Source organism: Calypte anna, chromosome 10 (assembly GCF_003957555.1).
Source record: "Calypte anna isolate BGI_N300 chromosome 10, bCalAnn1_v1.p, whole genome shotgun sequence".
NCBI lineage: Eukaryota > Metazoa > Chordata > Aves > Apodiformes > Trochilidae > Calypte > Calypte anna.
In genome coordinates, this window is record NC_044256.1 from 14311594 (window position 1) to 14338874 (window position 27281).

At 46.5% G+C, this 27281-nt stretch overlaps 1 protein-coding gene across 4 annotated transcripts in view; it reads left to right on the forward strand.

The window, feature by feature from the left end:
* NTRK3 (neurotrophic receptor tyrosine kinase 3) overlaps window positions 1–27281 on the forward strand; it is a 204930-nt gene that overhangs the window by 166445 nt on the left and 11204 nt on the right. For 2 of the 4 annotated variants that reach the window (XM_008491960.2, XM_008491961.2), the window contains 2 exons: window positions 3514–3686; window positions 7473–7716. In XM_008491960.2, the coding sequence (XP_008490182.1) occupies window positions 3514–3686; window positions 7473–7716 (417 nt within the window). Of the gene's footprint in view, window positions 1–3513; window positions 3687–7472; window positions 7717–12683; window positions 12711–13004; window positions 13012–18581; window positions 18657–19700; window positions 19706–27281 lie in introns of all 4 variants that reach the window. The other 2 variants (XM_008491959.2, XM_008491958.2) reach the window with 2 other exon arrangements.

Consider the following 27281-nt stretch of genomic DNA (forward strand, 5'->3'; position numbering starts at 1 on the left):
AACTTGCTGCAAGATGGGCAAAGGAACCAGCTCAACTCCACTCAGCTCCTGCCTAGCCACTGATGGCTGCACTTCCAGTGATTTTCAGCCAACACAAGTTCAGCTTGGCTTGTGCTGGGCTGGTCTTGTCCTTGTGAGGGTTGTCGTGAGCTGTGCCCCATCAACAGCTCTGGGCAGAGGAGTCCACTCAGTACCAAACTGTGTTCCCCTGGCAGCTACACTTAGTCTGAGCCCTGGGAGTTAATTGCTGCTTCCTAACTCCTTGGAAGAAGATCTGCTTTTGAAACAGCACTCCACAGGGAGGATGGTTCCAGCTCTCTAGGATGCTGGAGGCATGCATTTACTAGAGAGTTGTGCTAATCATTGGCAGTTCAAGCCTGTTTTTTTTTTCAGCTCATTTGTCCCCTTATGCTCTTAAGTGAACTGCAAGATTGCACCTTTCACCTCTGAGATTAGTTAAAGATGAGGTAGCCCAGCTACCCATATGATTAATTGCCTGATTACATGGCTGGTTCCTGCCTATCAGTGTCAGCTATCCCCTTATCCCATCCTGGCTCTCAAGTCTCTGCTGAGTTTCATTTGCATGTAGGCAGAAACAGCATCCCAACTTGTTTCTGTTAATTGCTATGATGAGCTTACATCTCCAGAGTGCCTTTCATCCTGCAAGATCACACAGCTTTGGAGCAGGGCTTGGGAATCTGGCTTCTTGCCAGCTCTGGGAGGGGCAAGGAAAAATCCCTCTAATTTGGGTCACATTATAACTCTGAGGAGGGGTTAGGAGATGCTGGAAGAAAAAAAAAAAAAAAAAAAAAAAAAAGCTTTTCTCTATTAAGTTGAGATTTGGCAGCATTTCCTGAAGATCTACTGCTCCTGACAGAGGCTGGGAGCTGCCTCCCTGGTCCCTGCAGCTCAGGGAAGCAGCAGGACACACTGCAGGGAAGCAGCGGGACACACTGCAGGGAGGCAGCAGGACACACTGCTCAGGGCAGCTGAGTCCACGGTCCAGAGCCTGCCTCTGCTCTGCTCCCTCCCAGGGCCAAGGAAAGTGGCTGTGTTACTCCCTCACTTAAATGGACTCAGATTTTCAGCCCATCTAAAGGTTGCAGCCCTGCAGATAAGCTGAGTTTTGATGTGATGGCATGGACAAGCTTCTTGTTTTATTCAGCTTGCTTCTAAAAACATCCTCAGAAATGCACAAAACCCGTATTCAGCAGGAGAGTGTTGAGGTTAAAAAGTCAAATGCTAGAAATGCTGGAGGGGCTGCTATCCAGGGCACAGCCTCCAAGTGCATATTTTTCATTCCTCTATGGACTGCTCCACTGTGATGTTCACTCCTGTGGCTGAGAGCTCCTCAGATGTGAGTGCTCTCATTTTCACAGCCTCCCAGTGAGCTGCTGGGTTGGATCACATCCCCATTTTGCAGAGGGCAAGTGGAGAGCAAGGAAACCAAGCTGAAAAGGATGCACTTAGGTGGAAGATGGAGTTACTGCCCTGCCTTTGCAGCCCCGGGGGCAGCAGGTACCAGACCCAGGCTGAGTCCTGCTGATGCAGCCAACACGTGGTGCTTGTGCAGCCCTAGCCCTGATGCTGCAGGAGTGGAGATTTCCCAGGTAATGTTGGGACAAGTGACACTTCTTGCCAGCACCTGCAGAGTGCAGATGTTGAGTGACTTGCCAGGCATCACTTAAGAATCATGTGATGGAGGAACACAGTCCACCTCAAACCTTCTTAGGAGAGGCATTCCAGTGGTTTTGGTGAGACATCTCTTTTCTTCCTTGGTTCCTCATCGTCTTTCTCTGCTCTACTACTTCTAGCTCCTGTTTTCCCCATTTATAAATGCCTGCCTATGCAATCTTAGTAATTATTTTACCTAATTTTAATTTCCTTTAATAATTGTGGAGGAAAGGAAACTGAAACTCATTGATGCTTCAAATATTAGAGGCAACTACAGGAAGAGAGGGAGAAAAGAGTGGTGGGGTGGTACGTGTTTTCCAGGGCAAAACCATGGTAGCATCAACATTATGAAGATATTAAATGACTAAAATTAATTGAGTGACTGAGATAAGGATGGATGCTTTGCCATCTGCACAGTGTAACTAGCATCCATCTAAATATCTCTAGTCAAGCTATCCCAGAAGACATAGAATTAAAATAAATTTATGCTATGTGACTAGGAGTTTGGGGGTAGAAGAAGGAGAAGAGGCAGTGTCCTAAGGATTGGGTGAAATCAAGCAGCTACTCTGGAGGGCTCAGTGCTGTACCCAGCAAGGCCACGGACCAGCCCAGGGTGCATTTGCAGTCTGCTCTATGCACAACTTTCTCATCCTTGGAACATCCCTTTTTGCACATAAATTGGAGACTGCACCGTTTGATGTCACTTCTGCCAGCAAGGGGAGGTTCAGGGCATAGGGATAAGGGGGCAGCAGGGGCTACCCAGTGTCCCCACCACTGAGGGGGTCTGGTATGCATTAGATTGAATCTGGAGGTAACTGGAACAAGTCACCTTGAATCCTTTTCCACTCCTGTTTGACTGCATCTTTAAAGCAGGTACTGAAAAAGGCTGTTACTGAACAACCCTGGCATGGATAGAGGGAATATAACCAAGACCCTACAACTCAAAACCAGAATTTTCTTTTCATTTTCTTAAATCTTTGCAAAGACCATGCTGATTCTCATGCCCATCTTGGTTACTATTCTGGGCTTGAACTTCTTGACAAAGTGCTCTCCCTTCAGACCCTGGCATGCCCACACGCTGCTCTCACACCAGCTCTCTGGTGCAACTGCACAATGATGCACAGACAATCCAGATTCAAGCCCTGGGGAATCCTTCCCAATCACCAGCTGAACCCACAGAAACATCTCTGAGCAACCCTGCAACGTTGAGCTGGTCCACACAGCCAGGAACCTGCAAGTTACCCTGCAATGGCAATGTGGAAGAGGAGATATTCTCAATAAGGATACCGATTTTGGCATCAGTCTGCCAAGGGAGTTGTTATAAACAGCAGGGAATAAGAACATGATTTGAAAAATTATGAGAAAAGACTTGACAGTGTCCTTCTTCAGAGGCAGTTTGAAAAATCCGCACAATAACTGCACAGCCAAGTAGATCCATCTTCTGAATAAAGGCAGTGCAGTCAGCTATTTCAAAATAAAAGGCATATAGCGAGGACTGGCTGGCTCAGGAATTTAATAATAATGAGATATGAAGCCATTCACCCCTAGGTCACCAGTACAAATCCTGCCCAAGCTGGGAATAATTGGAAGCTATTGCCCTCTGAAACATGTTTGCTGCTGCCTGGGAAATGAGCTGGGAAACCGAGTGGGCTGGTACCTACATGAAGAAAATGTTGAGGTGGTGCCACCAGTACCTACTTCCAGTCCTCCCAGTGCAACTGTTCTAGTGGCAGGGATTCCTCTCCCTTCCCTCCCTCACTTGTCAGCTCCTCTGCAGTTCTGCAACCCATTTGTTCCACATGAGCCCACCCTGTGTGTGTTTCTGCCTTCTTCTTTCAGGCACTGAAGGACCCCACCTTGGCAGCCCGCAAGGATTTCCAGCGGGAGGCAGAGCTGCTCACCAACCTGCAGCACGAGCACATTGTCAAGTTCTATGGTGTCTGTGGGGATGGGGACCCACTCATCATGGTCTTTGAGTACATGAAGCATGGGGACCTGAACAAGTTTCTGAGGTAAATGAGAAGGAGGGCATGGGAGATGCTGCACAGCTGCTCCACAGGCTCGGTGTGGTTTAGTGTGGCCCCAAGGTGCACCAGTGACACCACTGCCCTGCAGATTCTGGTGGGTGGGATTGGATTGTGAGAAATGATTGTTCCAAGGACAGCTTGTAGGAGATCACAGAATTAGCCAGGCTGGAAAGGACCTCTGAGATCATCAAGTCCAACCCTTTATCCACTACCACTCTGGTTCCCAGACCATGGCACTGAGTGCCACATTCAGTCTCTTTTTGAAAACCTCCAGCAATGGAGAATCCACCAACACTTTGGGCAGCCCATTCCAATGCCTACTCATGCTCTCTGTAAAGAATTTTTTTCCTAATATCTAACCTAAACCTCCCCTGGCAGAGCTGAAGACCATGCCAGATTTGTCAGAGATGTCAGAGATGATGGCCCTCATCAGATTTGATGCTTTATTAACCCAACACTTTCTCTGAAGTAGTCCCCGGGGTGGTCCCTGTGAGCTATGGAAAACAGACTCTTCTCCCACACCAGCAAACCTGAAGCTGCAGGAATCATGGCTGCATCCCTCTCTGCCCTGCAGGGACAGAAGGATGTGATGCCATGGCTGTCAGTGGCTCTGAGTCCCTTCCACCTCCACAGCCATGTCCTGCTGAAGGGAAAGGCCTTCACTCCCCACCCGTGTCACCCTACTCCTGGTTCAACTGCACCAAAAGCAAACTACTCCTTTGAGACACTTGCTGGAGTCCTTGCTCTGATTGGTATCCTGGCCATTTACTGATCTCTAGTTCTCCTTCCTATAAACAGAAAAGACTGGAGAAATGTTGGAGAGGCTTCAGGAAGTGCCAGTGGAATCCATCCCTGGTTCTTTTTCCCTAAGCTTTATCAAACAGAGGTGCTGCCTGAGGTACAAAATCTCCTGCCCTGTGGCACCACACTACTCAAGGTGGTGAGGCCTCAAGCAGAGGCCTCAGAAAGGGCCATAGTTGTCTTCCCTGTCTCTAGAGAGATGCAGATTGCTGGAGGCCTCCCCCTGTCATCCATCCCTTTCATCAGCATGAGGCAGAGCTTTGTGTGCCCTGAATCTGCCAGTGGTGAGGGGCAGGGAGGAACTGTGGGAGGATGTTTGTGGTGCTGTTCTCTCCTGATAGAGAAATTATGCTCTGAAACCTGCGTGCAAGTGGAGTGGTACTTACCTCTTGAAATAATTAGGAGTTTTATTTAGAAAATTGGACCCTTGATATTTTCCTGCTTTGGCTGCCAAGTGAGAACATGATTGCAGCAGGAACAAGAAGCTTGAGCACAGCAGGTCTAGATCTGGGTTTGGGATACACTTGGTGATTATTTTTCCACCATCATAGTCAGTGCCTGACTAGGAAACACAGGTCCTTCTCTGAGGTTTTCATTCCTAAGTAATCACCTACACCAGGAGAGCTATGAGGAGTGACTCAGAAGGTTACTTACCACTGCCAAACAATGCCAACCTGTCTTTTAGTTCCCTGGACATTTGCAGGGCAGTGCCTGAGCTGGAAACATCCCTACATTTGTTTCCTTCCTCATTTTGGCATAGTTGTAGATAGTTTGAGTATGTTTTTAAAGGTCAGGCTCTGTCTCAGGCTCTGGAATTAAATGATCTTTAAGATCTCTTCCAACCCAAACCATCCTACGATTCTATGACATACTTGCCTGGGTAGGACAAGTTTTAGGGACTACTACAAGTAGTACTACTACAAATGGTACTACTAATACTACTACAAGGACTACTCTAGCTTTATTAAGGTCCTCAAACCCACAGTCAAAGGGGAGCAGCCTTGGTTACCCTGGGACCCTCTCCTGCCTTGCAGGGGCTCAGCCATCTCCCAGCAGCAGTGGGTCCTCTGCCTACAGGTGTGGAACCCTGCCTTGGGCTGACATGGTGTTTCAGGAGATGCAGTGCTAATGGCAGTGCCTGAGCCTTCACTTTTTATGTAGGAATATTTACCTTTGATGACAACAGGTATCAGCTGCAGCTAAATATGGTGTAACTGCAAGGTATGACTGGTACAAACTGTCCAGCACAGTTTTGGAAGCTCTTGTTTGTCCTCCTTTGCTGTTTTTAGTAACCTGCTCAGTCTTGGCTCAGCTTTACCTTCTGTTGACATCTGTTGTCACCACCAGGTAATTTCCTGGGGTAAACCTGTCTGTGGGTTGTTGAAATAAGACATTAAGCAGTCATTTCTGCAGCTACATCTTTCTGCAGCCCCCTCCTTACCCTCAGCTTTTCTTCCAGTGGGCTGCTGTTCCCAACCATGCCCACAAGCCTCCAAGATGCCTTCAGCAGCCCCAGACCTGCTGCCTGCTCCCAGCCAGCTCATCCCACACACACCACAGCATCACCCACTCCTGGCTCCCAGAAACCAATCCTGGCTTGTCAGTGCTGATTTCTAGAGTTCCTCTCCTCTTCCCTCTGTCTTTTCAACCAGGAAGGGATCTTTATAGCCATGTTCCCAGTGGCAGGGCAGCAGAAGGTAGCTGAAGACAAGGGCATTTGAAAAATTATTGTTTGATCCCCAAATATCTGGATGCAAATCCCTTGGTACACCCGAAGCCCAACAAAGCAATTGGGGAACAGAGACAAAGGAGAGAAACAGTTTGGATGTTGTTGTGAGTTGTTCAGTCTCACGTCAAGAAGGAGGGAAAACTCTATACTTGCGATTTCAATTTGACAGCTCTCCATGGGGTTACTGCTGATGACAGGGGTGAAATGCCAAGAATCATTTCAAAGAGAACAGTATGAAGGCCTGGGAGAAAACACTGCATTGTTATCTTAGTCAGAAGGAAGAAGGTCACAGTGAAATCTCTTGTTTTCCCTAAATATGAGGGCTTTTGTTATTCCACCTTCATACAGGCTCCCACAGGGTGAGCTCTTCCAGAGGAAGAGACATCATAGAGGTAGCATGGCAAAGACAAGCTTTTGGTACACAGCAAGAGAGGGACTAAAAGGAGACAGGACAGGAATGAGAATAACCTTAAGTTCTGCATTTACAGGGCACTTGGTTCAGCAATAGATTTCCTTTTGTTGCCCAAGATATTCTCTGCATCTGCTGACATCCAGGTCTAATCTTTGCACCTCTTCTCATACCTTCACACTTCACAGTGTCACCATGGGGATAGCTTAAGGATAAAAGATATTATCCAGGGATGAAGTTGCTGGAGTTCCTCTGAAACATTTTTTGTGATCTCTGGCTGTATTGGTATGGAACAGGAGGAAGCTGTTTGGTGATTATGATGTTTGGAAGGAATAGAGGAGGCTGTTTGGGATTAATAAAGAGACTAGGTAGCAAGTATATGATGGCTGTGAAAGAAGAGGGGGCAATATTTCTACCCCTCAGAAGGCTTCCAAGGTGTAAGAATTAATTGGAATGAACATGTAAATATCTGGAGGCTCATTAGTTTTGCACAGGTCTTGCCAGAGAAGAATATCCATGTTGCATCAAGCCAGCGGTCCTTCTGTCCTGACACTCCATCTCCATCTGTGTCCGTAAGAGGTTGCTTGCAGACAAGTAGAGGTCACAGAAGGCTGTATGACACACACCAAATAAATTTTTCCCCAACCTCTTATCCTCTTAAAGCTTTTTTTGTTTTTTTTTTTTTCTTTCCACTGGAACTGTGTGTACATCCTCATAGTGCAGAACTGAGGTCGAGTCCCCACTCCAGCAGGAGCAGCATCCGTGTGGGATTCCTATCTCCTGGTCACTTCTGAGACCCAACTCTGTGCTTTTTGCTTCTTCCTCCCTATAGGGCACATGGCCCAGATGCTATGATCCTCGTGGATGGGCAGCCTCGACAAGCCAAAGGGGAGCTAGGGCTATCCCAGATGCTCCACATCGCCAGCCAGATCGCCTCTGGAATGGTGTACCTTGCCTCCCAGCATTTTGTCCATAGAGACCTGGCCACCAGGAACTGCTTGGTTGGAGCCAACCTGCTGGTGAAGATTGGAGACTTTGGGATGTCAAGAGATGTCTACAGCACTGATTACTACAGGGTAAGGCAGCTCCAGCTGCAGATGCTCGCAGCAAAGGGAGACTAGGAAATGTTACATTAATTCTGATTTTGGAGCTCTTGGGCTCACTTGCTTGGTTGTTCCCTTACTGAAAAAAGGTGCCCATCAGGCATCCCTGAGCCACTGTCCTCATTCCTTTTCAGCCCTAGGTATGCTTGTAGTTCAGACATCCATGCAGATGCCTACATGCAGAGTTCTCTGTGATACCCCAGTACACAGTCACATGCTTTGGGGTGGCTCTGAAGTCATCCCATTCTGCCTTCCTTCCTATTTTTTCTCCCTCTTTGTTGAAGACCTTGTTAAATTAAAGGTAATCCAAAGAGATGACAAAAACTACAGGCTATGACCTCTGCTATTAGATTAAAGAAACTTAATACAGAGACCTAGAGAAAAGGCAATGGAAAGACTGACTGATAAGTGCATAAAATATGGAATAGAAAATAATAGGCAATTTAAGTTTGACCTCAAAACATTTCTTTTTCCAGCAGGGTCATCATTTAGACAATGGAATAATTTGCCAGAGGTAGGTTGCTGAGGGCCTGTTATTAAAGAAGTTCAGGAAGCAACTAGATAAAAACGCCTGGGTTTAGTGCTGAGGCTAATCCTGCACTCATCTCTGGGGACAGGCTCAGTGAGTCAGGAGTGCCTCTGCAGTCTTTGCTTCTGTGATTTGTGCTCACACTGTCCCCTTGTCTCCCACGCTCCCTCTGTACCTGTCTGCACTGCCCTGTCTGCCTGGGCTGACAGCTTCCCTGCAGGGGACAGTGTGTTTCTCACCCTTCCTTAGCTGCAGGAGAAGCTGTGATGTGTAGAGTTTGAAGGACACTGGAGTTGGCCTTTGTGGCTGGGCTGCCCACCAGCAGGGATGGGATTTTTAGGCTGTGGAACAGTGGTTTCTAGCCTGAGGCTTGGAGTGTTGTTGCTTTATTTCTGGTTACAACATGGATGTTTGGCTTTGAGGATGATTTCTATCAGCTGTCTGAGAAAGGGTTAATGTATGGTCTTGATCTGATTCAGAAGGTTTTGTTTATGTGCCAAGTGGAGTTAGTGTGTTGGGCAGGAGGAAAAAAGTGATTGGATTCCTGCTGAGAGATATCACCTCTCCCAGCCCAGGACATTGGCTTATTACTATGTTTAATTAATAGTGAAGGAACCAATCTTCACAGTGTAGCACAAAAGCTTGAGTTGGAAAAACATGGGCAGTGATGAGGGCTGAGATGTGCCTATGGTCCCAGCACTGCAGAAGTTTCAGTAAGTAGTGAGTAGGGAAGAGAAGAGCCCAAGGGAGGATGGTAAGAATCCTGTGTATTAACCCACATTCTTGTCTGGCTCCTTTCCTTCAGCTGTGTTAGATCCACCTCAAACCTGGCTGAGTGGGAGGTGTCCCTGCCCTTGCAGGGGGGGTGGAACTGGATGATCTTGAAGGTCCCTTCCAACCCAAACCCTTCCATGATTCTGTGAAAAACAGTCAGTGCCACATCGCTGGAGACAATCCCAGCTGAGCTTCTGTTCCTGAGAGCTCTCTGCAAAGGGAGAATTTGTTGCTATTGCCACGCAAAAGCTGGGAGGGCTCCCAAAAAACATGAATTGAGAAGATCTCCATGGGCCAGTTCACAGCTGTGAGATTTTTTGTCTTCTCTGTGGTGGTGTCCTGTAGACCTCATCCTGTCTGCTCAAAATGCTTTGCTGAGGGTTGCTCCATGCTATCTCATGCAGTGTCACTGGGGACTTTTCTCTGCTAACACAAAGTGTCATACATGACCAAAGCAATAACTAATTACCACTTGTTGACTAGAGCAAGAGTTGAGCATCAGACCAGTACAGCCTTTTGTTCTTATTTGGTTTTCCTTTCATTGTTTCAATGACTTTTGCTACTTCTAAAACTCTTGATCAGTAAGTCCATGCTCTGCATGCACAGAGACCTGTGCTCTGTTACTATCCGAAGAGGAGACCTAGCAAGATAAGGTCCTGATTGCCCATATTTACATTGGTGGTGGAGGGGCAGTGCATTTATGTGATTTCCCCAAGGCAAAAGCAGGATTCAGTGGCTTAGCTGGGAAGCCCATCCAGGCCATATATTTTTTCAGGCCATATATTTGCCCCCAGCAAAAATCCAGGAGGATTGGTGGAAATCCAGGAACCCAATGTCCTTCATCCCTCCTTCAGCTACAGCCACTTTCCCTGGCATATGAGAAGAAACCTGATAAGGGCTGGCTCTTCAAGGCTCCTGAGACAATCCTTTTGAGTGCTCACACCTATCATAAATTCCACCCTAAGTGAGGATTTTTTACTGGATGCAGAGAGCAAATGGGCCCAAGTGTGAGAACCAAACTGCTCCTGGGTCTCACCTATGGAAGGTGGAGTTGTAGCTGAAGAGTTGAATGTCGAAACCTTTTTGTGCTGTCCCTGGTCACATCTACAATGTGCTTGGTGAAATGCCCAAGTCTGATTCTCAGTGTCTGTGCACAGCAGCTCTCCCTCAGTGACATCCCTGTTGACATTCCTGGTGGTAAGACCTGGCAGAGTTCTACTGCAGGTGGTTTCTAGGAAATAGTGCTTGGTGTGTTCAAGCTGCAGCCCAGGGAGAATACTGTAATTTGTCATTTTCTGGGAGCATAGTGAAGGTTTCCACCTCAAAGCTGACACCAAATAACAGGTCTGGAGCTCTTTGCAAGCTGACTCACTTCAGTCTGCTGGGTCCCCGTGTTTGCTCAGCCCCCATGAGCACAGATAATTGGGCACGTGGAGTTGTGAGCGTGTTCCAGGCTGAGGATTAGCTCCTAGCCATTTCCTTTCTTTCCCATTTTTAATCTTTTAAAACAAAGAAAGAACACCATCTGGCTCCTGCGTTTGTGGGATGCAAGAAGTGCTTTAACAAAGGTGAACTGCTTAATTTCCTGTTACACATTTGGATACAGAAAACAAACATTTGGATAACAAAAGCATCAGAGAGGTTTGTTTCCCCTCTCCAAGAGGCTCTCCATGTTCTGCCTGAAGACAGATTTGTCCTTTTCCTTGTGCATCACACAGGGGTCCTGTCAGCTGTTGCCCTTAACCCTTCTGTCAAAAAGACAGGACAGAGAGAGGATGGTTATAGAGCTATGGGTGGTGGGGAAGAGGTGAAACAGCATCTCATTGGAAAGAGGAGGGAGTGTGGAGAAGAAGCCCAATTTCTGTGTGAAGAGTAAAGGCGAGGATACTGAAGATGCATTTCTGTGATGTGTTGTGTAATGTGCTCTGCAGTCTTTGGTGTGGGTCTCTGTGGGAAGGCAGGATGGGATATATCCATACTGGAGGGAAAAGATTTGGGCTGATTTTGTTTTCCTTGCTGTTTGCTTTAAAAAAAAAAAAAAAAAAAAAGGAAAAAAAAAAAACCCCAAACCTGTGAGTAGGTGATTTAATTTTTTTTAAGGTATGACTCAGGACTGTGACAGCAGGTGGTGGGACGCTGCATGTCAGGAATGTTGTGCCTCAGCCAAGCTGAGTGTGCCATGGAGACTGCAGTAAGTTGGGCACATGTTGCCTGCCCAGTGCTTCCCAGGGAGGTGGAAGCTGTCACTGTGACTGGTGTGTTTTTCCAGAGCCGGGTGGGGGGGTCACTGGGATTGGCCCTAAGACCCCTGACTCTCAGCCAGCAAACTGGGGGAGCTGCTCCTGAAGCCCCTCTGTGGCACTGAACTATCCTGTGCTCCACTAAAATCCAGATAGTTTTCTTTTCTTTCCCCAAAACGCTTAATTCAACTGCAAAACAGAATCATGGGCATCTTCCTCAGGAAAGGGCAGGATTTCTTCATCTTTGGAAGAAAAAAAGTCTTAAAGTTAGAAGTCCTTAATAATTTCCAAGGTAATGTCTTGACACTGGGTGGGAACCCAGTAATGAAGACACATGTGGAGAAGAGGATAGATTTATGTAGGCATTAAACCTCATGTCTTAACATCCCTCTGACCAGGGCTTCTATATCCTACCCTGCCAGAATCCTGCCCCCAGTCCTGGGCTGTGCTTGAAACATCTAGGTGATAGAGCTCCATCCTTTTCCAGAAGGCTGTCCTGAGTCACATTTCATCACAGAGGACACCTGCTTGTCAAAAAAAAGGCACATGTAGGATTTGCAAAGGGCTCTGAAAATATATTTCTATTTCTAGCAACACAGAACTAAACATAATAACAAAAATATGGTCCCTGCTTCTGTGAGCCACTCTGGAGCATTGTTTGGATTTGGGAGAGAGAAGGTTTGCAGGAAGAAGTAATATCTTTTATTAGAACATACAATATTGTTGGAGAGGAAAAGAGAATGAATTTTATATACATTGGCCCTCTCTGATCTTCCTTTTTTTTTTTTTCCCCTTCAGTAGTATCAGTTAGTTTAATAAAAGATTAATTTCTCTTCCCATCAGCCTTCTCTCTCACATCCTTAGACCACCGGAGCCAAGAGAACATTTCTGCTATGACTTTTATGACTTTGGCTTTAGGTCAGTGCTCTTTAAAAAGTCTAGGATCCCTCTGACAGATGCCTCCTCCTCTAAAGTATGAAGGTTTACTATGTAAACATTTTCTTTATTCTCTTTCTTTAACATGACTTGCAAAAACGCCACATTCCTTATAATTTTCAGTACCTGTTTTCAGGTTACTTTCTTATGACCATCTGCCATCTAGAAAGTCTCTTACTTTAGTTCTTCTCCAGAGTTCAAAATTGGTTTTTTTTTTCTCCTGGGTACAAGTAGTTATTTTTCCAGTGAAGTTTCTACACAAGAAATAGTTCAGCAGCTGCCTGGGTCATGGTCCTGTGGAGGCTCATTAAGCATGGTAGATAAGAGGAATAGACAAACCCTATATTGGAAGTAGATTTAGTCTGAGCCACACTCTCCTAGATAGAAGGTCCTTAAATGATCACACCATAATTGAATGGTGCTCTGTTCTCACCAGCTTTCACCTCACTGCAGAGGTTTAGCTGTTCTCTCCCACCAGCAGTTTTTGTGTTCCTTAATGCCCGGGTATATCTTTCAGCTGTGCAGCACCCCCTTTGGTGTCCCCTGATGCTCTCTTTGTTGCTGTGCTGTCCAGTTCATGTGGTGTCTTTATAGCATGGAAGATTGATCCTAGCAGAGGGAAATTGTTGCCCAGGATGGAGCCCTGCAATGAGCGTGCTTCGGCACTGCACCATCTGCCCAACAAGCAGAGGGAAGGAAAACTCACTTTGATTTTTTTTCCAGGCTATGGTACAGACTCACTTTGAGGGCAAAAAAGCTGCCATTCTCAGGTTACACAGTAGGTCTGGTGTATGCTGGCAGGAGTAGTCAGCTCCAGACAGAGAGCAAGCCAGGCTCTGTGCACCCTCATCATGGGCTCAGGCTCCATTTCAGTGTGGGTGGGTGGAAGACACAAACTCGGTCCCTGGCCAGGCTGCCTGTTGTGGGATGTCTTGGGTAGATGGTACAACATGTGTGCTGTGTTCAGCTTCCAACATCAGCACCATTTCCAGCATCTAAGTGCTGTGCAGATGCTGAGCAAGTTGAACATTGCCCTTTGTCCCTTCTACCTCTTCTCTGAGATGAGCACCACAAGGTGCTACTCTCTCTACATCCCTTCTGCTTGGGTGTTGGGCAGGTTTCATATCTGAAAATGTATGTTCCACCAAGAAAATGACTTAGAAGTAAAAATTATCGTAATTTTCTCCTGTATTAAGTGGGATCCTGAAGAACATATCTTGTTTTTTCATGCCTACATTAGTAAGGGCAAAATAGTCTCATAGTGACCTGGAGATGTAAGTTGGAGACCCCTAGTACTGACACAGGCGGGCCAACCAGGCAGAGCCATGGTCTTTCTATATGCAGAAGCCATGTCTGATGGTGAAAGAATTACACCCCCTTCTCTACATCTGTTTACCCCGTGTGACCCATCACCCCAATCCCTAATATGTTATTTATTTTCATTGTTCCCTCTAGATGACACCTTCATGTCCCATGAAGTGTGGACAGCTCATGCCTTGGTGCCTCACAACTGCTCTGACTGGTGGTTTGGGGGCAAAAGAAACAATTTCCCCCTAACTTGTGTAGGTCTGGAAAGAGGGGAGGGGAGGGAACCGCTCGATGTGGGTACATGGATTAAGTGTCTCTGCCTGTCCTGGTGTGTTCTGTGTGCAGGAAAAGTCAGTGTGATATGAACGTGCTGGTCTTTGATATCTCTGTGACTCCCATAAAAACCTCTGCAAATTGAATTGGTGGCATAGCTTCTTAGCTCCTGAAAGGAAGATGTAAGAGCATCATCTTATGTTTTAACCAGTCGTTTTTCCTCAACATTTCCCCATTTCTACACTGAGTGAAAAACAAATATTGAGGGGTTTTTTTTCTCCCCTTCTTCCTGTTGAAACATTAAGAGCCCTTCACATAAAGAAGCTCAAGTGCTGAGGAATTAATTGAGGAAATTAGGTTGTGTTGTATTTCTGGCATTTTCTCAGAAATGGTAATTGCCCTAATTCTCCACCCTGCCAAGACCTCCACCCACACCCTGTTCCTCCCTCCCCTTTTCCTCACTGTCTACCTGTCTTTATCCTGCTTGAGTTGCTGTTTTCATGCTGTTGCCATTTATTTCATTTCAATAATGAGATGGATGTGGCAGGTGGAAAGCTCTTCCAATCTGGTGACATCTTCTTTCAAGCACAGACACAACAAAAGAGCAGTTTGTTTTTTGGGAAATAAAAACTCCCTGCTATGGTACTTGACCCCCATGCTCACCTCTTCTCCTGCTTGGGATGCTTTGTTGCTGCATTGCAAGTCATTTGGCACAGCTTGTCTTACAGTCTCAATATTCACCCAGTTCCTATGTAACCCCAATCCCAGCCGTGTCATCTGAGGCTTTTGCTTTCTCCCAACCATTGGACTGAGCTTTGGAGAGCTGGGAGTTCAAAACCTTTCAGTTTGGCTTCAGTTTAGTTTTTTAACTCCTGGCCTTCCATTTGCAGAGATCATAGATGTAATCAAATAGAAAGGAATTATTTATTGTTCGACCTAAAAGACCTGCAGTTGTTTGTGGCAGGTTCAGATCCGATGGAGATGTTACAATGGGTAGTAAAATGTTGGGACTCCTTTTCTCAGGAGATGGTAGGTGCCAAAAGCTGAGATGGGTTGAAAAAGTAATTGAACAGATTTGTAAAAGCAAAATAATGTCTCAGAGCCTATCAGTCACAAAATAGCTCCCTTGTTTCAGGGAATCCCTGTGCCACTGTTTATTGAGCACCAGAAGATACTCTGGGACAGATGGCTGTAGGCTCTTCTATTTTCATATTCTCCCCTTTGCATCTCTGGCTGTGGTCAGTGTTCCAGCTGACTGGGCTTTGACCTCTCTAAAAAGATGTCCAGGCTAATCTCTGCTTTACTGGGAGCTGGGGAGAGTACTGGGAGTGATCTGTCAAATGTTGGACCCAGCTGAGGGGTAGGGACACCATTCCCAGGAATTCAGGATTCAGTTCAGTTCAGAAAGCTGGGATTGTTCCTCAACAGAGCAAAACTACCCACACCCGGCCAACTCTGCTGTGAAAACTGGAGGCAGCAATTCTCCCACAGGGATTCCAGGGCCCTTTCCTTCAAAGCTATTCTCTTCCCATAAAACTTAACTAGGGAAAGCAGGACTCTTCCATTTTCAGTGCTCCCTGGGTACAGCCAACAGATCCAGAAAGGGTGAGCCTCACCCATTGTTCAATAGTTTGGTTTTTTTTTTCAGTCCTTTGGTGGCCTGATTTAAACTGTAGCTAGAGCAGAAGGTGGAGACCAATTTGCCAGCAAGCTTTGTCATTGTATCCCCAGGTGGACCAGAGAGAGAGTGTGTGGTCCTGAGCATATGGAAATGAACTCTTCATCCTTTAGAAGGAGCTCTTCCACTTACAGTCGAAGGAGACTTGGATGTGTAAAACCCTCTCCCACCTTCTCTGTGTAGTTAGATTCATTTCCTCACTGCATCCCAGCTGGCCAGCGGATCTGCAGGACCATGATCTCAGCTTTCCTTTACCATGGGGACAGCAATGAGTTCACAAATTGGTCAGGAAAGGTGGGGAGCATCCCCAGCCCTCAATATGATCAAGAAAAGAACTGGAGGGAGAGACAGTATAAGCCAGTTCAGGGGGAGCATTGAGGAATTACGTCTTACTTCAAAATGAACTGAAGACCTCCCTAGAAAAATTGAGATGCAAATGTCTTCGTTGTCCTCCATAACTGAGATGTTTGTGTGGAAAGAAACCATTGTCTTTCTTTTTGCTTGCTGATTCCTGCATAGTCAGAGTTTCCACAGGCTTTCTCCTCCTGATCCCACCCTGTTTCATAGTCTGGTTTCTCTCACAGCCACAGTGTGCTCCTTCTCCACGCCAGCTGGATGGAGAAAGCGTCTACTTGCAAGCAGCTGTGTAATAAACAGGCTGTTTAGGGCTAGGCAGTGAAAGAGAGGACGTTCAATGTACAATCAAGGGGCAAAGATACACAAAATTACACACACACACACACACAAAACAGGAATCTTTCTTGGTGTGTGTTGAACTTTGGATGCTTAAGTGATTCCTCCTTTCTCTACCCCATCCAATTATGCAGGCCACACATAAGACTGCTAGAGGAATTAGGGAAGGAAATCTTTACACTGCCTAATCAATATTGTTCTGCTCAGTTCAAGGCATCTCCCCCCCAGCCTCTGGCCCCAGTCGTGTTCTCATTTACCCTCTGAAAACACAAGTTCACCTTCTTGTAGTTAGAGTTTCTTCTTGCATTAAAAAAAAAAAAAAAAAAAAAAAAAAAAAAAAAAAAAGTGCAATACAGCTTTTGGGTGTAATGGGGTGTTAAAGAGGATTCCTGTGAAGGCCAGGAGACCTTTCCTCTGTTACAATTGTATGGCCTTACAGAAATGGCCAGCAATCTTATAAGGAAAGACATGGGATAATAATTTTCCTGAGTGTCACTGAGGCAAGACGCCAGATTTTATGGGCCACTAGACTGATCCAATATACCAAATCCTGTGTTCCACTGTGGATTCTGAGACCAAATTATCAATTAATGTGAAGCATTAAAAAAATCCAAATCCCTTTTAGTTCCCTGCAGTCATTAGTGACAAGATACAGTATCTATAGCTCAAATGTTTTGCCAGCGTCCCCTGGCAGCAAGGCAGCAACTCCACTCCTATTTTTTTTCCAATACATACAAGGAAAAGATATGAGATCAGTGGTTTTTACAGTCAGATTCAGCTGCCTCTTCATATTTACTTAGATGGAAGAATAAATCAGGTTTGGGTTACTCTCTGGGTTAGACATTTGTTATAGGAATAAATGCATGCTAATAGATCTGACAGAGGAAGATGTTTCTCTTTCAGCTCTGCATTTGAGGTAGAATTTGCTTTGTTCTGCACTATATTATATTGATGTTTTTTTCCCGTTGCTGGATGACTTCATTTGCTCTGCTTCTTTCCAATGTCCATACCTCTGCCACAGCTGGCTTTAGGATGCTGCTTTATGGCATAGATAGCTCTTTCCTTTTTCCCTAGCTGTAACACTGTAATGCAAAGGCAATTTAACCAACCATCATGAAACAATTTTCTAAACCTTTCCCCCACCCATTTCCTACCTCGTTTTTTTTTTTGTGGGTTTTTTTTTGTTTTGTTTTGTTTTGGTTTTGGTTTTTTTTGTTTGTTTTTTTTTTGTTTTGGGGGGGTTTTGGAAGGGAGATGAGTCAGTCATTCATGGGGCAATTCCCCAAGCAGAATGAGCTGTCAGCTCCATTTAGCAGCTCCATTTTCACCTCTGGTGCAGGGTGGGACAACGCCCAGGGTGATGACAGTCTGGACACACCCTCAGGCTGTACTTTTGGTATTCCCTGGGCAGCTGTCAGCTTGAGCTCCTCCATAGCAATACCAGAAGTGTCCCCCACCCCAAACCACAATGCTCACCAGCTGCTCTGTCATCTTGGGATTTTGTCTCCTTTCCTGATGGGAACACAAACACATTACTGGAAAGACAGCAGACCTTCTGCTTCCACTCCTGATTTTCACACTGAGATTCCTATCCCTTCTCCTCTCTTCCATTCACTAAATCTTTTCTGCTTTGATACACTGGAAAACCTACTGATGTGTTTTCTGCTCCATCATGTCCCTTCCTTTTTCCCCTCCCGAGCTTCAGTTTTACCAGTGCTGGCAGGTTTGTTGGTGATAAGAAGCTGTGGGATCAGGTTTTTTCCTTCCTCTCCTAGCCTATAACAGTACTGATAGGATAAACACTTTTGGAGGAGTGTAGGGTGGTGTACCAGGTTCTTTACTGGAACATTTGGCCAATGATGCCCTTAATTCTGGTTAGCCCAAGCCTGGTTGAGTGAAGACATCAGGCCTAGGTCTTGTTCTGCTGGTAGAGGCAGATGAGTCCCTGCACTATGCCTAGGAGGGCTGGCGATGGGCAAGATGCTTAAGCACCAGATACAGAGGAATGGCTCGAGCCTCCTAAAACTTACTCCTGCCCAAAGAGGGACACCATGTCCCCTAGGGGATGTGGCTTCTTAGTCCAAGGAGGAGTTTCAAGAGGCCAGAGCTCCCCTTGACTCTCACTGAGCAATAATCCTTGCCCCTCACCCTCTCTCTACCCCGGTGTGGGCAGCAAGGTGATGGTGACCAGGGCCAGGGGGTCTCACCCGCCCCGTGCCCTCGCAGCAGGGGTTGTGCAGCGTTGGGATGTTGCAGCCAGTGAAAGACCTATGGTTGGGTTAAAGACACACCCTTTCCCTTCTTGTCCCCTTGCTTCATCCCCCCATCCCATCCCTCCCTTCCCTCTCTCACCCTTCCCTTCTTTTTTGTTTGTCTCCTTCCCTTCTTTTCACCCATTCACTGTCAGGAAGGGCCGCGTCCGAAGGGCCAGTTCAGCGCAGCGTGGCAGCGACAGAGACTGGCACCGCCGGCAGCTGCAACAGTGAGTGGATCCCGACCCCTGGGGCAGCTGGAAATGGAGACCTGGGGTCGAGCAGCTCTGGGACTAGGGCGGGTGGAGTGAGTTTGGCAGCCAAGGGGCTCTGGTGTGTGATGGAAACTGTACATGTTCCTCCCGTAGCAGCTCTCTGGGGCTTGGCTGGATGCTGAGATAACGCGGGGTGGATGTAAAAGTCCTTAGCACTGTCCTCCCCCATGGGTGGTCAGGCTGTGTCTGCACTAGTGGGCAGTGTGGGCTGTCCCCTGGCTCTGATGGCAATGGGCACAGGGTGGTTTGTGCCCTTGAAGCTCCATGCCAGACTCCAAGCAGGGTGGCATTTGCTTTGTTTGCTGGGAACTGTACTCAAGTTGTTTGTCCTCTCACCAGTTGCTTGGATGCTGCCAAATTAGCGTGGACTAAAACCAGACCATTTGAACAGTTGGACTGTCACATGCCAGCCCTGGAGCCTTTTGTCTGCTAGTCTGGACACAGCCTGGGTGTCTGACAGGTTGGGTGCTTGCAGCTGCAGCAGAAGAGATGTCACCCCTCACTTCCCCTCTCTTCCTCCCCTCTTTGTCTGGCACGGAGGCAGTGAGAGGTGGATGCAGATTTGATGCTCTGGCAGCACAAAGGAGTTTGGGTCGTCCAAGCTGGTGGCTGATGGAAGCTGTGTGAGCCAGTGGAGGGCTGGTGTCACCTCTGCTCACCCTTCCCTTCCTTCCACAGGCACCAATGTCCTGTTGTGCTCACTGCATGCTGGAGCTTCAGTGTAGGGATGTTCACACAAGGAAATGCTTGATCCAGAAGGTCGGGCAGCCTTTGGTTGAGTCTGTTTTAGAAATGGATCGAGTTAATCCACCCAAAGATACTGTCTGTGCAGAGCAGTAATGATCCCTCATAAGTTAAAGCAGGAAAATGGTGGCTTCCACACTTCTCAATAGCTTCCCTGTGATGGCAAGCTCAGAGAAATGGGCATCAATATTTCCAAAGTATTTGTGTTTAGGATTATTTATCTGGGTCCAATTACCCACCCTGTGCCACTGCTAGGTGAGGTGTGTGCTCCTGGCCAGGTGTTGAGGGAAAAGCTGTTCTGCAGCCCAGCCTCCCCCCAGCCTCCCCACCACTCCTTCTACAGCCACAGCAACCTGGTGTAAATCAGCTGAGTGGATCTTACAAAGCCCTCCCGGGTTCTGTGGACAGAGCAGAGCTCTGGCAGTCCCTGACTGTTCCCAGAATCACACGGGAATGTGAGTTTAGATATCCCTGATTTTACAGGGGATATTGTCAACAGATAAGCAGAGGTGTCACTGAGAGGTGATTTTTGTTATGTATATGCCTTTCTTAGCCAAAATTGAGTTGCAGGGTGTGGATGGGAGTTTAGTTAGAAGCACTGATGTCATTTTGTACCCTCAGCCCCAAAGGCAGTTTTTGAAAAATGGTTCTCCCCTGTGCCATGACACTGTTTTTTTGCCTTTCAATCATGTCCTTATGACAGAACAAATACTGGGGTTGACCTTTGCAATGTGACATAATAATATGTGACTTCTTTATAGCTCTATTCAATACTTGGCACATTATGACTCTGATCCTGCTACCATTTACCACTGGGCTTAGCACTCCCTGCTCCAAGCAACCCCTGGGGAAGGCAGAGGAGCACTCACACACAGAAGTGCCATACCTGGTATTATTTTCAGGATCAGGCCTGGAGAAATGTAGCACATGTCTGTGAATAGCCACATTTTGGAGAGAAAGCATTGCCCTCTCACCTATAATTTTTATTCACTATCAAAGTGCCATGTCCAGCACTAACATGACAGCTTCCCCTTGGCTAAAATGTCATGGTAGATAATAATGCTTGAGTCATATTTATAGCTATCGTCTACAACTGTGTTGCTTCTTTTTACTATTTTTTTCCCAGCCCTGAAAGCCTACTAATTAGTAAACTCTCTTAGCTTATCCTGCACCAATTGCTCCTGCAGAAATCACAGCCTTTTATCTTATTAGCAAGTAGGAATTAAAGAATTAAAACTACTCAGAGGGAAAAAGGGAACATAACCACTTTCCCCTTGCATCTCTTCTGAAAAAACCTTGCACTGTGCCCTCAGAAACCCTAAGCTCAGCCCCCTTGGTTTGACAAATGGGAATTCCAGACGGAACTGAAAAACACTTTCTGCTCTTGATATTACTCTTCTGAAAGGGAGAGCTCAGTTAGGTGTATTGAAAAGAAGAGTCCAGCAGTGAGATCCCAGCCTTGGACTGGGCCGTAGGTCTCTTCTATGCTACCAATGTCTTTCATGACCATAGGAAATTCAGTTGGTCCTTCCGTGCCTCAGTTTCCCATTATTAAAAGGTGAACTCTGCTCATCTTCATTGAGGAGATTCACTTGAAAAAAAAATGATTGCAAGGGACTCAGTCATTATGGTGTTGGCAGACAGGTAAGTGCCTTAGGAATACACAGGAAACCTGTGAGCTGAGACATTTGTGATACTGGTTCAAGGAGCATGAATTTTGGAAGTCCTCAGTAGCTGGAAAATGTAAAGAGGGAAGTAGATGGGATCCTTGTACCCCTCTGCTTATTATGTTCAGGTTGGGAAGATCCAGGAGAGAGACCTGGTCCACCTTCTCTGTTGTGGGAGGTGGTTAATTCTGGGGTTGGAGACCCTCTAAACATCAGCAGCTTCCCCATCAGGAGAGCACTGCATCTCTCCCCATCCTTAAAAAATAAATTCATTATAATTAGGGAGAGCTGGAAGAGACTCCCTGGTTTATCAAATCCTATTCCCTGTTACATCAATCACATCAGATTTATCCTTTTCATAATCAAGCACCACTATTAAATGTTCTCCTAAGGGAAGACAGTCCCAAAATCTCATTGCTTTAACTTGTAGATGTTTCTAATTTCCAGTCTATGCTTAGTCATGGCCCGTTGGCTAAACAGCAGGTATCTGGCACAGAAGCAAGGAATTTAACACAGTTTTCTTAAAATAACCACCCAGAAATCATATCCAAAAAAATATGCTGAGCTTGCAAAAGGAACCATGCAAGGTCAGGTAATGATAATGGGGAGGCCTGAGCTCATGCTTGCCTCTGCCTTGTAGTACAGACTTTACATCATCACCTGCTGTTAATCTTCCATGATCCAGTTGAGGTACAAGGAGAAAGTGCTCACAGAATAAAGGAACTTCTCCATAATATGCTGTGTGTAGCCCTCAGTCTCTTGCCAGATAGAACTAAACATTTTACTATTTTTCCCTCTCTTGGCAGGCTTTTCCATGCCATTTATTACTTTCCTGTACAAGCCATTACCTGCACAGCATCTCTGAGAAGTCAGAGAGTTACCCTGCCCCATTTTACAGGGTGGGAAATGAAGCACAAGGGCTATCAGCCATATCAGACCATAGAGCTACAAGAGCAACTTTCCTTTCCCAAAATGTCCCTGGTTTATTCACTGCAGTCTTATTCACTGCAAGCTGTGCAATTGGCACCCAGCCAGAGGAGAGGGACTGGCTCAGCAGCCTTCCTTCTGGCACACAGTGGATGTTGCATGCCATGGAAATGATGGGATGCTTTAGGTCCATGACTTGCTTGCTTTACAGTCCTGTCCAGTTATTTAATCAGAGAGCACAATGAAGAAGTGGGGTGGGAAGAAACAGATGAGTATAGGCAGAGGTGGAAAACTGCTGTGATGGAGCATCCATTAGTTGTGACCCAGCCCATAGAGGGCACAAGGAGTCATGCTTACCTAGATAAGGTCCCTGCCACACAGTATAATCAGACTGAGTGACTGAGGAGGAGGGATCACTTGACAAAAGCAGGTTTGCAACTAGGACACCAAAATCCCATGTTTGCTTATTTAACTTGGCAGGTATTCAAGTGAAACAGGCGTGGAGGGGAGGTGTCAGAGCTGATTTTGGTACCAGTGTGTGGGATTTTGACTTTCTATTTCAGTGCTCATGCCTGGAGTAGAAATACACTCAGAACCCCTTCCCCTTTCTCCTCCCCCAACCATCCCTCTTTTTAAGCACTATTTGAATGTCATGAGAGTTTGAGCGTGCCCACCTTAATGTTACTAGCAAATTAAAATATTTTAGTCGATATTCTGAAAATCATTACCATGTTTATTATAAAAAGCTCTCTAGAGAGAATGATGTCAGCAGGTCTAAAATATAGGTGTGCAAATATATTTCTTTGCCATAAAGGTACCAGGGATCAGACAGGAAGCCCCCAGCCCTGGGGCAAGAGGCTGTTAGTGTGGGAGGGAACAAAGTGCATCCCATAGCATGGGGAGGGAGAAAGTGGATCTCCTGGCTGGTTTTCCTGGAGTTTTGCAGGGTGAATGCCTGGGGCTGTGCCTGGCTGGTTTATATGGTTTCAGAAGAAGGTGTTGGTGCTGTTCTCATGCACTTCCCTCACAGTGAGGGCAAGGAAGGGCTCTAGACAACTGACCCCTATCACAGATGAGCCACTCTGAGCCTCTGGCCCCATCCTGCTAAGGTTGGGTTCCTGTTCCCTCCAGCATGCAAATCCCCCTGGTGCCCTCTCCCTCTGGCAGTTGACTCTGGATGGGTCCCTCAGAATAACCAATGCCTAAGGCAGGCCAGGCAGGAGGCAGCTGCATCCAGCTCTGAGAAAGCAGCCCATGACTGCTTCCCCAGGCAGCTGACACCCAGAGCAGATGGGTGACAAAGTGGCCCCTGCTTTGGCCAGATGACACCAGACACTCCCAGAGCAGTGGCTCCTGAGCCGGTCCCTTGCCTCTTTGATTACTCTCCACTGGCTTAGGCAAGTGTCAAGTGGTTCAAAGATTAATTATCATTTAACTGGCTGTATTTTCATCGCTGCAGTGGAAAAGACAGAAGTACTGGGATAATTTACCCTGGCATTACAGAGCAGATTACCCTGTACTTACAAGGTCACCAGTTACCATGTAATTAGTCCTCCAACCCAGGGAAATCCACAATAGGTTTCCAAACCACTCTTCTTCCCGGTGTCAGAGAAGCAGAGGGATGGCAGCAAAGTGCAGAGTGAAATCTTATTAGGTGCATTTAAAGCTGTTCATTTGTTTAAAATTCAAGCTGGGGGAGGTGCAATGAGAGGGCAGCAAGGTCAGCTGTACCTGTCAGTGAGAGGAAGGGGAAAAAAGTAGGGCAGTTTGTCTAAACTATGCAAGGCAGCCAAAACAGAAAAGAGGGCTTTGAGGCAGCTACAAGTGCCAGGTAGCTGGGGAGTGAACAGCAGCAATGGCTTCAGCTCTTCAAGCTTCATCAGTGAGAGCTTTGCCAGGGGTGGAGAACTCTGCTGAGCCTCAGAGCTGCCTGGCTCCTGGCTCCTGCCCATGGGATGCTGTCTCCATGGGGGATGCCACACTGAGGATAGCCCGGGAGTCAGGAGGAGAGGTGGGCAGGACACCCTGCCCGTGCCTGCTGCCTCCCTGCCTCTTGCTCCAGATTGCCACCCCCTGTTTTTGACACACACCCAAATCAAACACCTACTCATGGAGCATTTCGGAGAATGACAAATGCCTTTGATTATCAAGCACAAGTTCCAGTAGCAGCTCACTGCACCTCTCAGGTGGCTAATAAAGCACCGAACTGGTTCTGATCAATATACAGCAAATACTACTGTAAACTGAGATTGTGCCCACCCAGGCCACGTTGCATTTTGTCTTTATAAACCCTGTCCTCATCAAATCAAGCACAGTCCCTTGTGGGGTGACAACTCCCCAGCAAGCTTGTGGCTTTCATTGTGCCAGTGCAACAAATTCTTTCCTGAAGCCATTGGTGTAAATAACCCAAGTTAAAGCGTGTACCTCTACAGCAATCATTATTTTAAATAGTTCTTTATTGCACACCCACATGTCCCCAGCTCACCCCCACGAAGAGTATAGGTTGACAGCTTCTGGAGAGGTGCAGCAGAAACAAAGCCAGTGTGAAGCAATTGATTGCTGAAGGTAGAAAGAACCATATATAAATAGTTTCTCTAAAGAATGACCAGAGTGGGGAGATGTGCGGCCTGATTGCAAATATTTACAAAATTTTGAGCCTGAAGGTTAGAAAACATTGAGAGAAGTACACAGAAGTTAGTGCAGGGCTAATACTGTGAGGATGAGGCTGGGGAAAATCAGACTGGCAAGCAAGAAATTTCCAGCGTGTAGGCAAGATTTGCTTGTGTTTTCCTGAGGGAGGACGTGGGTGGCCCTCTGGGATGGCTGGATTGGCACCCATCAGTACCTTAACAAATCCTTTAGGGCCCTGGCAAAGGAAAGAGGGCAGAACGGAATTTAATAAGGTTTTTTTTTCCAGCTCTACTCTTTGGACTGTAAAACTGCTTCATAGACAGACATGCATGTCCCTGCCTGTGCTTGCTGCATACACATAGCTCACACTCTTGGACTAGAGAGGCTTATCCAGAGGCAGCAAAGCCAGCCAAGGCTTTAAGGCCAGTGTTTGTAGTCACGTTTCTCCTTGAACTAAATGCTCCAGCAATGACATAATTGAAGACTGCCCTGTCTGTTCAGCATATGTCTACAGGGGTCATTTATCCCCTCAGACTCTGCAGAACATTAGTGGTTTCTTTAGACTCGCTTGCTCCTTCCGTCCTTCCTCTTGTGGCTAACCCTAATGGAGAGCTGGTGTCTAGAGACTCATCTAGGAAAACTGGCCCAGTTTAGAGAGCTGACCATCTAGAAGCACTCCCATATTATGGCAAAAAGACCCAGTCAGATGTGTGCTACCAAGTGCTGGGTTTGTGAAATGGTCCCAGCAGGACTCACGGGTGAAGCATGTAGCCAGATGCAGGAAGGGGACCAGAAGACATTCAGTGATATCTGCAGTGGCCACTTAGTGCTTGAGGGCTCTAATGGCATCTGGGAACCCAGTTCCTGTGTTTGTGCTCTTGCTTATTTATTTACGCTCCTGGCTAAAATGAGTAGGGAGGAAGAATTTTAACACAGTGGTTAAAATGCATGGGACTCCAGCAACTCTGTCCTACTCAAGGGCATCCAGAATGGAGGAAACTTCAATGCACAGAGAGACTCAGGTAGAAAAAAAAAGTAGAGTAGAAGAGGATTCAATGCTTGATCCCTTCAAATTTTCCAAGTCAGCTTGTTTTCCAGCAAAATCCTGCAGCCTGAATTCAGCCTCACCTTCTTCATGTGCCACCACTAGAGACTATGGCTGGTTTTAGTTCTGCCACCTCCCAGAGCTGCTGCTGCTGCTGCTCCCCCATCACAGCCATGCTCAGATGGGTGCTGTCACCTTCTTCTCCTCTGCCTGTCCCTCTTCGGCTCTTGTCACCATCTGCAGCTTTTCCTCTGCGTGCCACACCACCTTTTGACAGGGATGGGAAGGGCATTTCCAGGGCAACCTCCCCTATTTTAGGTCTGGGGAACTTTAGCAATTAGCATCATATAATCACCGTGTCTCTGCAGTGTCCTAACTCATTGAGGGTGGGGTGGGTGGGTGTGGGGTTTGCCTCTGCTGTGAAATGCAGCTCTCCACTCAGCAGAGCCAGAGCCAGCACAGCTTTCCCACCGGCACTGATGAGTTTAATCACATCATTAGTAGGTGTGACACTGCAGCCTCCGATGATGAGCTCTTTATTTTAACACGGCTTGCAGTGTGTTTGTCTGAGATGCCATCTGTGCTTGCACTGCCTTCATTAGGAGAGAAATCGTATGCATCTTCTGAAGTTGCTCTGAATTTCTGTGATGTGTTCCTGCTGAGAAACCACTGTTCAACTAGAGGGTGAGAACTTGTACCTGAAGGAAAGCACTATCACCCAAAATGCTTAAAGAGGCCAAATAAAGCATTAAGAAGCACACCTTTGGGACCCGTCCTCGATTGGCCTGAAGGAAAGTGGCTAGAAGGAACCATCCAGCTATTTTATAGCTAAAAGTTTTTCATCTTGGTAAAGCACTAAGGCCCCATCCTCTAACTTAAAATACTCTGAGTTTTCAGGAAAGCAAGGAGTTGATTTCCATTTTACAAAGACTTTCCATTTTTATACTTCTATACCATGATTGTGCATAAAAGTCTCTGGGTTGCCTTCCAAGTTTGCAGATATAAAAAGATCCTATTAAGATTTGTGTGTGCAGATCTGAGCATCTAACCACTCCCATCCCCTTAAAACTCTGTACTCAGCTATCTATTTCTACAGGTGCCCCTCGATCAGCCAAGAGGTAGCGTCTCACAGTGTCACTGCTCCTTAGCAAGAGTCACAGATGACAAACCAGGCGTGAGCTGCCAGATCACGATCCAGCTGCACATCCAGAAAGGGATTTTAAAGAAAGTTCCTGTGCCCTGAGTTTTATTAAATGTCTGACTATACCCTGCCAAGCCTATGCTCAGTGAATCTGACGTTAACAAGAAATGAATTTCCAAACAATCTAGCCTAATAAATTTTGAATATTATTATGATTAATGCCAAGGCAGTTGAACTGATTATCCAGCATCCAGAAGTTAAGTAATGGAGCCTTATCTAAATCATGTGTAGTCCTCAGTCAGCAATGGCTCTGGCTGCAGACAAAGACAGAGCCTTATTGGGTACCCAGAGGCAGTCACTGTCAGGACAGAGAGAGAGGGACGATTGAAAGGCAGATTATGAGATAGCAATCTGAAAGCATTTTA